Below are 12,191 nucleotides of genomic sequence, written 5' to 3' on the forward strand. Positions count from 1 at the left end.
TGCGTCAAACTTTGTTTGAGTTGAAATTGTCTCTATGAACTACAAAGTAGTTCAGACTATTGAGGTGCAGTCTTGTTTTTGTGAAAAAGTACTTGCAAAATCGTCAACCTGGAAAATGCAGCTAATAAGCCTATTTCAATCAATAAAAGTGTATGCAATCCATCTTATGCTAGCACTTTATGCACTCCTTTGTTTATCCACTCTCACTTTAGGTCTAAAATTAATTTACTCCCTAAAATCTTTCTCATAATTGCATGCTTAGAGGCACACTTTTACATCTGGTTAGCTCATTATTTGAAGCCGTAACATTAACACTGGTGTCATATTCATAATGTAGCCAATCATTGTAAATATAAAAATGGGAAAAGCATGATATTTCCAATTTAATGTTGTGTTTAAAGGCTTTATTATTTTTAATTTTGATGCCTAAATGATACAAAAAAGGGTCAAAGTGAAGTCTTCAGGGTGGAAGTTGTCTATTGTGTGCCATATACACACTTAATGAAAGGTGGAAGCACTCCTTGTATATTTGTTTTCAGCTATGTTGACCAAATGAGAAATTAAATGAGGTATTTAGAGCCGAGCGAGTCTAATAGTTGGGGGAGGAAGATGACTACGGACAGGCTGTCTACCTATGGGAGTGATAACCCCTGATAACAGCTATTTAATGGACTGATAACATTCATTTAAAGGGAATACATGCAGTTAAATGTCAGAGATTTTGTGAATTAATGACTCGGTTACCAGTATATCTTCTCTAGCTACATGTTCCTCAATAAAATGTTAATGTTGAAATCTTAATGTTTTTACACATTAAGCATCTTTTACGTCTCCTTGGGAAACTTAATTAAAAACAACATGTTCTTTCTTTCATCTATACTAAATAATGCACTGCTTTCACCTTTTTTTGTTTCCCTTTTAACCTTTACTGGATGTATTTCTCAGTTAAATGGAACTTTTTGAGACTTTACTACTTGACATTTCATCACCGTTTTATATTGTTAAAGGTTAGTAAGTAAACATAATCAGCAAATGAATGCAAAGCCCATACAGGTCCCAATATTCCCAAAATAATGCAGCAAAGTGCAGTACGCTCAGTCTAGGAATAAGTTAATAAAAAAATGTATATAGAAATACAGTACTGTGCCACCCTGCATTGCTTTGTCTTTTGCTTGGAAACAGGTGTAGCAAAGGGGAAAAATTAGTGTTTTGTTTTTTAACTCTTGCTCTCTGAGGTAAACCTTCTTCTAATTCCTTTAAAGCAGGGGTGTCGAACTCCAGGCCTCGAGGGCCGGTGTCCTGCAGGTTTTTGATCTCACCGTGGGTCAACACACCTGAATCAAATGATTAGTTCATTACTAGGCCTCTGGAGAACTTTAAGATATATTGAGGAGGTCATTTAGCCATTTAAATCAGCTGTGTTGGATCAAGGACACATCTAAAACCTGCAGGAAACCGGCCCTCGAGGCCTGGAGTTCGATACCTGTGCTTTAAGGAGAGTTCAGGAGTAGCTCTCCACACTCTAAAAAGTGTATTTCAGCAGTAGTTGAAGTTATGTAAAGTTCAGAGTCAGTTTCATTAAGATTTCTGCTTTAGTGGAGCCAGTCTAAATTTGTGGAGTATATCAACTTGTTATTACGTGTTGTTCCCTCAGTACACATGTAACCTGCTATTCTCATTAGAGTCAACCTGCATCAATTAGGTTTCTCCTGACGCAGTGCATCTGATGTCATGACGTCTCCGCCTTCTCCAGAATTTTCTACTTGCGGTTGAGAACAACAATTTGAGAGGCACTTGGCTGCAGGCAGGACCTCGTGAACAATTTGGTCAATAAGGTAACGAAGATATTACTTTTTCCATAGTCCTTGAAGGTAAGTCAAATGTAGAACACATATTTTAATATATTAGATATAAAAATATTCCAACTGTATTGTTAAGTGTTTAGTAAACTGACCTGACCAAACCGCTATCATTCAGCCCTGCTAACATTAGCGAAATGTCAGACCTGTTGGTAGTTTGTGCTTGGACATGTAGGTTAAGTTAGTAGTTTTCCGGCGGTACTCTCTTGTTTTAATATCGTAACGCTAGCTTAAAGTTGTGTATTCATGCAGTGTGTCGGTGTTGGCTTACTGTTAGTTATTCATTAGCATTAGCACATTATAGCGGCAAGCTGGGCCGCGGTTCTCTTCAGAATACGTTACTTCGGGCGCGCGCATTTATACACGAGTGGTTGTTCGCAGTATGCCTGTCGGCGCGAATAGTTCACGCGGTCACGGCCACGGGTGATGTAGGAGGCAAAGTTTAGCTGTGGTGGCTCCAGGAAGCATGCATTTACTGCCGCTTGCATTGCTTTCAATGTACATAACGTTAAGAAGGCGAGGAGAAAGGGTGCGTGCAGCGCTCGTACACGCACGGATCAGCCGTGTGAGAGGGAGATGGTGTGCGGCAGAAAATCAAAATTAGAAATCATAGAAGAAAGTATTACGCTATTGAACACAGAAAATACAGCCATCAGATTTCTTGTAGACCTAGCACACTTCTGGTCTGTGTCTGAATACATATATAAGTACATAGATGCAGATGAACACTGTAAACATGATGAAAGATCGACAGACTAACTCGAACATATCTTTAATCTTTAGGACTTTGGGTAGCGCTTCCTTTCCTTCCTGTCAACCTCTCCAGAGGGGTGTCTGCTGATGGCAGAAAGATTACATCACCTCTGGTTGGAACCCTGGACAGTGCCACAACCTTTGGCTTGGTGTCCAATGTGATGCCCCATCGCCACCTTCTGACCTAACTTCTTCTCAGCTCTGTGACTACTTCAAGAGGGGCATTCCTGTGTGGAGGCGTGCCAGGCAGCTCGTTTTACCTGTGAACTTGCGTACTTTCAGTTTATCAACAACAAAGGTATGCAAGTTCAAAATAGTAATGTCTCATTTAAACTTAATTCAGTTTTACACTGAACAGGAATCGGCTTTATATATAAAACAATTGCAAAAAAAAAAAATGTACCTATGGGCATTTGGGTTTTGTTTTTAAACTTTTGTTTTGAACTTATCCCTTTAAAATCTAATTAGAGAGGGCTGGCTACATTTGATGAATACATTTTGTGTTTAAATGATTCGCTTTGTGTTGGGCAATGTGGCAAAAAGCTGAGATGAGATCTAGTCTCATATCACCATATTGATATATTGTAATATTGCCCAACTCTCCCTCTGTGTTTTCTCAAATTATTTATATACACCCAGTAAAGCGTGTCTCTTTGTTCCTCCAGTGCTATGCTTCATGTGGAGATGCAAGGACTGTGGGACAACATTAACAAAAAGATCTGAATTGCTCAAACACTACAAACTGATTCATAGGCATTACGGACGAGGCCACTCATATCCATGCACTTATTTAAATTGTGCATGTAGGTTCAAGACTTGGAACGCCCTACTGAGCCATCTATCAAGAAATCACCCTGCCCAACAAGCAGTCTCCAAAGCTGCGTCCACATTCACTTGCCATATTTGTGGCCATAATCAACTCTCCACAGAAAGAGAATATTTTCAACATATCTATCAGCATCTTAAAAATAAGGAGACTGTAACATGTGTGTTCCAAAACTGTGAATATAAAACCAATGTCTATGAGAACTTCAAAAGTCATAAATACAGAAAACACTCTGGTACAGTGAACACATTTAAGCCTGGAATAAGTTCTGTTGATGAATCTTTTGCCAGTGTTGCCAGTGATATTTCAGATGTGGAAATTATAGAGAGTGATGTAAATTTAAATTCTGCTTTTGACAATGGGTATTCTGAAAACTTAGAGAAGGATATTGAGCTTAAAATTGCTTCAGTGCTCCTTAAGTTGGAACACATCTTTCTTGTGTCTAATGCAGCTGTAGATGAGCTTTTGCAGGAGTTAAACTATTTGATTGGTTCTGTTTCTGTGGCGATTACCCAAAAGACTATTAGCCAAGTATTACAAGACAACGGATGCCAATTTGACCAGTCAGTTGTTGAAAAGCTAGCCAGTGTACTCTGTGAGACAAACCCTGTAAAAAAAGCAATTGGAGATAAAGGTCCACTTTCCAGTCCTTGGAGACGAAAAGCATACTATAAGAGCCACTTTAAAGTAGTGGAACCAGTGGAATATATACTTGACCGAAAAAATAACAAGTCATTCCAATATATTTCAATTTTAAAGTCTTTGCAGCATATTCTTGACTGCCAGACAATCTTGGATCAGGCTGTTAATTTGAATACTGTAGATAATCAGCCTCAAAAAACTTATGTGCACTACAAAACTATCTTCGATGGTGACTTCTTCCATGAAAATGGACTGTTGTCCAAGCAGGAAAGCATTTCATTGATATTATACATTGATGAATTCGAAATATGTAATCCCCTTGGTACATCACGGAGGAAGCATAAAATTTGTGGATTGTACTGGGTTTTGGGTAATTTGCCACCAGGCTGTAATTCTGCTTTAACCTCAATCTATTTGGCTGCTTTAATCAAAAGTAATGATCTGAAGTGCTATGGGTATGAGAAAGTGTTAAAACCTGTAATTAATGATCTTGTAATTTTGGAACAGAGTGGGATATTTCTGTCAAAGTTGGGCAGAACAGTAAAAGGCACTGTTCAGTGTGTTGTTGCCGACAACCTTGGTGCACACAGTATTGCTGGATTCTTTGAAAATTTCTCAGGGACATACGTATGTAGATTTTGCACTGCAGAAACATCAGAGTTCCAGACTATTGAAGTCAGAAGTGAAGTCTTTACTTTAAGAACAAAAGACATTCATGCAGATCATTTACGAATTATCGAGGAAAACAAATGGCCCAGTTATTATGGTGTGAAATCAAAGTGTATTTTGTCAAAGCACCTCTCACATTTTGATGTTACCACTGGGTTTCCACCTGATGTTGTACATGATCTTTTTGAGGGAATTGTTCCTTTTGAACTTGCGCTTTGCCTCAATTTGTTAATCAAAAAAAAGTATTTCACATTATGTACATTGAATGAAGCAATATCATCTTTCAACTTTAAGTGGGCTGACAAAACAAATCGACCTCATCCTGTGGCTCTCAGTTTTGCATCCAAAAAAAGTGTAGGAGGGAATGCACACGAGAACTGGAGTCTTATCAGATTTTTGCCTTTGTTCGTTGGGCAGAGTGTACCCTGTGAGGAGCCTGCTTGGCACATCTTAACAGACTTGAAGGACATTGTTGATCTTGTTGTCAGTCCTGTTCATACTGAGGACTCCATTGCATATCTTGGTTTTAAGATCTCCGAGCACAGAATCAAGTTTCAAGAGGTTTTCCCAGATGTTAATCTTAAACCAAAGCACCACTACTTGGAACATTATCCATACTTGATCCGTAAGTTTGGGCCACTGGTTGCACTATGGACTATGCGATTCGAAGCAAAGCATAGTTTTTTTAAAAGAGTTGCAAGGAACATCAGATGCTTCAAAAATGTACTTCTTTCCCTTTCACAGAGACATCAGTATCAGATTGCATATCATTTGCATGCAATTAGCTTTGCCAAACCCCCACTGGAAGTAACAGATGTTTCCACTGTTCACATTGATGTTCTTAACAAGGACATCTCAAATGCACTGAGACAGAAGTCTCCAGATATGGACAATGTGTGCTTGGCTAAAAGTGTAGCATATAATGGAATAATCTACAAGTGTGGGATGATCTTGATCCACGGCTCACTGGGAGGACTGCCAGAGTTTGGTGAAATCATCCAAATGGTGATACTGCAGGACAAACTAATCTTCATTCTGAAAAAGCTTAGCGGATGGTATATGGAACACTACAGAGCTTATGATCTCAAAACATCACCAAGCAAAGAAGTGGAACTTGTTGAGCCACAAGAACTGCATGATACCTACCCACTGGCAGACTACAATATTAGAGGGATGCGTCTTGTCACCTTGAAAAGATATGTCCATGTTTAAATGGTGAGGCCTCAAAATATGATAAAGTATTTTCTTAAGTGGGAAAACAAAACCCAGACCCATACAATACTAATGTGTTCTCAGAACATATTTATTTTATACTGCAAGCCAAAGTGGTGTGATGATGTCATTGGCAATTCATCAGTTATGTCATTTTTTTTAATGCAGGTCGCTGGATTCCAGTCAGTGAATGCTAATCCTATGCTCTCCCCCCTTCTGCTTCTCTTCTCTTTTTCTTCTTTCCTCTCCTTATTGTCTCCTATATTCTCCTCACCTCCTCTCCTTCTCTCTTCTCTTCAATGTCTCCCATATTCTCGCCATCTCTCTTCTCCTCCCTTCTCTTCGGTTTGCCTTCTCTCCTCGCTGCCTCAGCTGATCTCCACCTCTCCTCTTCATTTTCTCCTCCCCTTTCCTCCTCTCTTTGCCTTCTCTCTTTTCCTCTAGTTTGACATTAAATTCTCCTAATTGGAAATGTCAGTGGTTTACATGTTGATCCTCACTAACTGTGCTTGTGCTTTGTTCTCAGACCACCATGGCTGGTTCAACACCTGCAAGACTGAAGGTGATTTTAGGAGAGAACAACATTGAAAAGCTGACTCTTCCAAATGGCATCCCAGAGTCACTTGAAGACCTTCTCAGCACGATAAAGACTACCTTTGGGTTAAAAGGTAACTTCAGACTGCAATACATGGACCAAGACTTTGGCAACGACTTCTTTAATCTGAATTCTACCACCGAACTTCGGAATTTGGGGACAATCAAAGTGATCCACCAGCAAACAAATCCACCTTTGATCAGTGCCGATCAGTCCACTTCATCTCTGTCTCTTTCATTTGAGTCTGATGACGGTATTTCGGTGGCATCAAATGACACAATTATCCTCTCATCCCCTGAATCTATGTCATCTCGAACACAACAGTGGCCAGAAGACTTTGCAATTCCCCAATTTTCATATGACACAGAGCTACAGCTAGAGAGGGGGAATACTGAGTACCGTGTGAGCCAAAAAATGTTGACTTTAAGCGCCCGAATGCTGTCTGATATCCTGAAAAGAGTTGCAGAAGAAATTTACCGTTACAAGGCCTATCCAGAGGATGCACATTTCTGCGCAGCTGCAGAGGCCCTTATCAAAAAGCACCCATGTTTGAAAGAACCTGGATCATTCAATGGCTGCTACGGTTGGAAACAACGACTGAAGTACAAAATGGCAAACTACAGGACCCAGCTCAAATTACAGGGGTGTCCAGAGCTGTGTGTAAACTCACTGAAATCTAAAGCTACTACAGATGCTTTCCCTGCTAAAAAAGTGAAGAAGCCAAAACGTTCTGAAGCTAACTTTTATCCATCCTTTCCTACTGGTGAGACTCTGGACAGCATGGAAAAAGTGAGACTAGAACTTCTGACAGAGATCGGGATAAGGGACAATGAAAGGGTCATCGCAGACAAAATGGCTAACACGTTTGCCTACAGACGACATGAGGTGGTAAACCAAGAACCAAGCATTCAGGAACTGAAGGACAGATGGCCTGCACTCTTCACACAGAAAGAGGTAAGAATGGAACTGAAGTGATCGAAGTCTGTATGCTTCGGGATTTATTGCAGTTAACTTTCATGAATCGGTCATAACTTGATGTGGTTGAGATTTTATAACACTGAACTTAATGAAAGAATTTACATTTTGAATTCCCATATATGTTATACTTTTTGGGATATAGACATTTTGGCATACAATCAGTTTCAGCATTTTGTTCCATAATACAATATCTACTGTCATTTGTGTTTTGTTTTTAGATAAATACAGAGTTCCAGAGGCTCATGGCTGTTCCTCTTGAGTGGAAGTTCATGGCCCAGTTAGACATGCACTCAAGTCAGCTGATCAAAGTCATACGTGCCAAAGGAGGAGCAACACGCCAAAAGATTGCGAACATCTTGGACACATTGGACCAGGTAAATCTGTACCATCAAACAAGATGCTTCGTAACTAAGAGGGCTGTCAAAATATATCTGAATCCAAAAAAATATATATATATATTTAACTGAATCTTTCATAAAGACAATATGGGCAGGCCAATGCTAATCATGGCTTTCATATGCATGAATGTTTTTAGCAACTCCACTGAACTCATCCCCTTTTCTTTCTGTAATGAATCTCTGGGCTTGTGAATTACTGTTTTTAAATAAAGTACATGTAAGTTAAGCAATAAGAGTAAGGATGTCTGTCTTATGAAATTTAGAGTTTAAAATTACTCAACATTTGTTGTTCTAGACTGTGGACATTAATCATCGGAGGGAATGTGTGCTGAAAGCCCTCACCATCTTCCTGGGAGAAGATGCAGATGGCCTGATCAAGGAATACCTTGTAAGTTTCAACAGTTTGTCAGCACATCTTGTCAAAGGGACACAAAAAAGTTAACTGTTAGAACAAACATAACACGTGAACCCTAGTTGGATTGCTGACATGTATTTATTATCATGACCATATTGGACATTGTGTAATTCCCAGCAACAACACATTACATATCGGATTGACTTTGTTTTAAGTAAGACGGGCTTACTTGATTATTTAAGTTCAAAGGAATAGTTTGACATGTTGGGAAATCTTATCTTTCTTGCTTACAATTTGATTAGAGTCAGATTGATACACCTCTCTCTGCTGTTTCTGGTGTGTGATGACACCCAGCCAAGAAATAGCCCAGCACATAACACATATTGGTACATCACCCAAACACTTAATCACAGTAAGAAGTGAGGCTAATGATGATTTGTGTTTGTGTCTTGTACCCCTCTGTAGGACTGTGGAGCAGATGATGTTCAGAGGGACCTGGAGGAGGTCACCATGGCAGTGTATGTGATTCGGAAGGAGGGGGAGGGACTGCAGGAGCCACCTGAAGACATTGGCATTGTCATTGAGGGTGTGGAAGTGTTGCATGAACTAACTTCAGTTGCCTCAGCTTGTGCCCTGCTTCTAGGTTTGATCTATGCACTCAACCTAGCTTATCCAAAACCCTTTCGCTTCACTTTTGAAGTGCTCCAAAAAATCTTCATGCAGCTTGATCAGCACAAGATGTCCCCCAAAGTCCAAAATCTGTATATCAAACTTCAAAGCGCCCAGTAATGGCACAGAACAATGACCAACAAATGGCCCTGTGCCATAATGCGAAGGAACAACTGTGTTTGGACATATAGCATGTAAAATATGTAGTCTCTTTTGGATGTTGGGCCTATTTTATGCTCCAAGAGACCTCAAACCCCAATTTAATGTGCTTTTATGGTATTTTTATTTATTTTTTAATTTTTTTTCAGACATATTTGCCTTCGTTTCAAGGGAAAGGTTGCATTTCAGGTTTGATGTGCTCAGTTATACAACAAACTGTTGTGACATTCTAAAACTCTAGAGGAGTGTTTATATTTTTTCATCCCCATTGGTCAGCTACACTGTTCAGATATTTATTCATTGGCTATAGCTGAAGAGAAGTTTCTGTATACTCTTGGGGCACTTTTTCATAGTTGACACTGTATGTGTTAAGATTGATATTTGTGTAATACTGTGTTGCACTTTACACTTTGTTGACAACTTTGTGGTCCTACTAAGCATTACTTGCATTTTGTGCATATGTGTTTCAAAAAGGACAAATGTGTAATGTATTTGACCAAAAGCTGTGTTGGTTGCCATAAAGGTAATACTTTATTACATTTATACAATAAAGCATTTAAAAAAAAAAACATTGGATTTTGAATTTTTGAAAAATATTTTCAGGCAACTTAAAATTTTGATTTAAGCTTTATTATACAAACTAAAATTTCATTTTAGAGTCACTACAAAAAGTAATTTACACTAAACCACATTATTAGGTTAGCAAAGAGCAATATTTTACTTTTGGGTTATGCAAATTATTGGGTTGGAAAAACTGAAAACTTTAAGTTGAAATGTCTTAATTTTAAGTTGGATTAATGCAAAATGTTTATTTGACAGCAATTAATTTATTAAGTACATGTAACTTAAATCAGTTGTGTTAATTTAATGTATTAACTTAATTTCAAAGAACTTAATTAAATTTGGTGTTACCAATTGAAATAATTCAATTAAGTTGGTTCAACTATTTTCTTTTTTCAGTGCAGGGTTCTTGAAGGACTTCCCAAAGCTCTTCTATGAAGCTTCCACACATATAGAACTTTCCTGTCTCATTAACATGGTTCAATAGTATAGAATCGAATAAAGTAGACTAGACTAGCCCTTTATTGTCATTGTATATGTACAACGAATTTGTGGAATCAGTTATTTTAAATAAAGAATCGTTCAATCAAAACTACAAATCATTTGAAGTAAAAATGTATTGGACTGGCTTGGAGTTTTGGCTTTTACTGACAAAATGTGAAATCGATGGTTAGAGCAACTACCTTACATATCTAGTCATTAACTTTGTTGTTAGCTGTAGGCCTACAGATGTCACTGTTTCTGTCCAGCCAATCTATAGGACACCTAAAATGTTTGAGCACGAGCGCAAAAAATCACTTTGTATGATCTTTGATGGAGCGTGTAGCTTTTCAGGAAGCACAAATTCCTTTGGGTTTTTGGCCTGTCAGCACTATCACCTGCGCCTGCACCCAATCTAAGAAATTACACTTGTCAGCACTTTGACTAGAGATGACTGCATTTGGAGAGGAGGGATCAAAGCCACTCAGGGCACCAGCACATGGCCGCTGGGCCCCATTAAAGCTTCGTCTAACTTGAATTTCTTCTGCCCTTCTCATCTTCAAAAGACCTGTCTACTCTGATTCTTCTGCACTGTGCATGGCAACAGATGTGTTGTGACACAATAGCATCAAGATACAGCAAATATAAAGGGTATGGGTGGTGGCCCTTGGCATTTGAGAGCAGTTACGACTATGCATGCAAAATGTAAGAGATCAAATCTTTTGCATATCTTCCCACATTTCTGTTTTCTTTATAGTTTTGAGTGACTTCATAGTTTTTATTAGCAGATGTATTAAGAAAGCTTTAAGAGATAATACTGGTAGCAGGTCAAGTTGAGCACTCAAAGCACTTCCTACAGCAAGTCTTATTCACACATACAATTTGACAGCACTTTTAGTCATACCTAAGTGATTTTCTAACTCTAAATCCAATAGATGAAGCATGGGCAGGTGAGAGTTCAGGATTTTCCCTAAGAGTATTTTAGGTGGAAGACTGGGTTGTCTACCAATCACAAGGTTGTCAGCTCCTCCAGTCTGCATGTTAAACCACAGCTGTCCTGTGTGGCCATTTAAGTTAGACTCCTTTCCTTTCTACCCCCATCAATTTAAGAAAAAGTACTATTCAACAAGCACTGGAAGGCTGGTATTGGAGAGATAAAAGTACAAGAATCTGTTCTTTTCAGGAGTGGACTTTGCAGTTTGAAACGCATAACCTGACAAGCATCATCTATCACGGTTTCTTATCTTGCAGTGCTGTCAACAGGCTACTTTAAAACATGATGAAACAGCCTTCAGATCCAGGTGCTATCAATATCTGGAAAAGCCTCTCAAAGAAGAAAACAGTACTATTAATAAGACATCCTGGTCTTCTTGTGAAAAAAAGAGAAGTACCACGATGGTCAGACACTTCTCCCCGGTGGGGATGTGATATGGCCTTTTGTTTTATTAGATTGTTCGATGGATCTCTGTTGTTAATACCAGAATGCTGCTCGTGGTTTGATCTGATGCTTGTGTGTTTTACAAGTTATCCTTCCTCCTATGGACATCTTGCTGTTACATTCTGAAACCCTGTGTAGACTTTAACTCCAGTAATTATGATAGAAAAAGCAAGAGTGACGTTTAAAGCCAGAATTGAATGTAGAGCTACACCATAAGGCTGAAGCACAAGGCATGCTGGCATGGGTAGAGGATTGACATCTCTGTTAAAAGGATTTCATAAGACAAAACTTGACAGTAAAGTGCAGAGTAAGCACACATTACAGCTATATTATGTTTCAAACTACCGTTCCAAACCATCATCTAAAAAAACTGAATAAAAATCAACAAGTTAAAATCTAAAATGTATTTACTATTTGAAAATCTAACTTGGTTTGGGGTACCGGGTCAATGCAATCACAAGCAATTATGTAGCTGTACGTATAAAGTGCTGGATTTTATATAGGGAAAAACAATGCACCACACTATTCCATTTTGAAAATGAATCTTTCTTTTTCTAAAAAATAAAAATTGCAGTAGAAAACGTACCTGTTTTTTAC

General features: G+C 38.6%; 2 protein-coding genes across 5 annotated transcripts in view; both read left to right on the forward strand.

Annotated features, from left to right (window-relative positions):
• tmem132e (transmembrane protein 132E) overlaps positions 1-12,191 on the forward strand; it is a 440,362-nt gene that overhangs the window by 117,611 nt on the left and 310,560 nt on the right. The window lies entirely within an intron of this gene.
• Positions 1,568-9,649, forward strand: LOC309715379 (uncharacterized protein). 4 transcript variants are annotated; one of them, XM_082548443.1, is made up of 6 exons: positions 1,568-1,871; positions 2,643-2,910; positions 6,488-7,510; positions 7,753-7,908; positions 8,228-8,320; positions 8,753-9,649. In XM_082548443.1, the coding sequence occupies exons 3-6, from the start codon at positions 6,494-6,496 to the stop codon at positions 9,074-9,076; spliced, it is 1,590 nt and encodes a 529-aa protein (XP_082404569.1). In that variant the 5' UTR covers positions 1,568-1,871; positions 2,643-2,910; positions 6,488-6,493; the 3' UTR covers positions 9,077-9,649. The 4 variants fall into 4 exon arrangements, with proteins under 4 accessions (XP_082404569.1, XP_082404568.1, XP_082404570.1 ...); XM_082548442.1 differs by having other exon boundaries at positions 1,568-1,835; XM_082548444.1 differs by lacking the exon at positions 1,568-1,871 and having other exon boundaries at positions 1,937-2,910.

Source organism: Aulonocara stuartgranti, assembly GCF_965226115.1.
Source record: "Aulonocara stuartgranti genome assembly, chromosome: 10".
Taxonomy (NCBI): domain Eukaryota; kingdom Metazoa; phylum Chordata; class Actinopteri; order Cichliformes; family Cichlidae; genus Aulonocara; species Aulonocara stuartgranti.

Excerpts from the sequence above, each read along its gene's own strand:
- LOC309715379 (XM_082548441.1), top strand. Across the intron at positions 7,511-7,752 it reads CACTCTTCACACAGAAAGAG|ATAAATACAGAGTTCCAGAG; the intron begins GTAAGAATGGAA and ends TTTTGTTTTTAG. Across the intron at positions 8,321-8,752 it reads GCCTGATCAAGGAATACCTT|GACTGTGGAGCAGATGATGT; the intron begins GTAAGTTTCAAC and ends ACCCCTCTGTAG.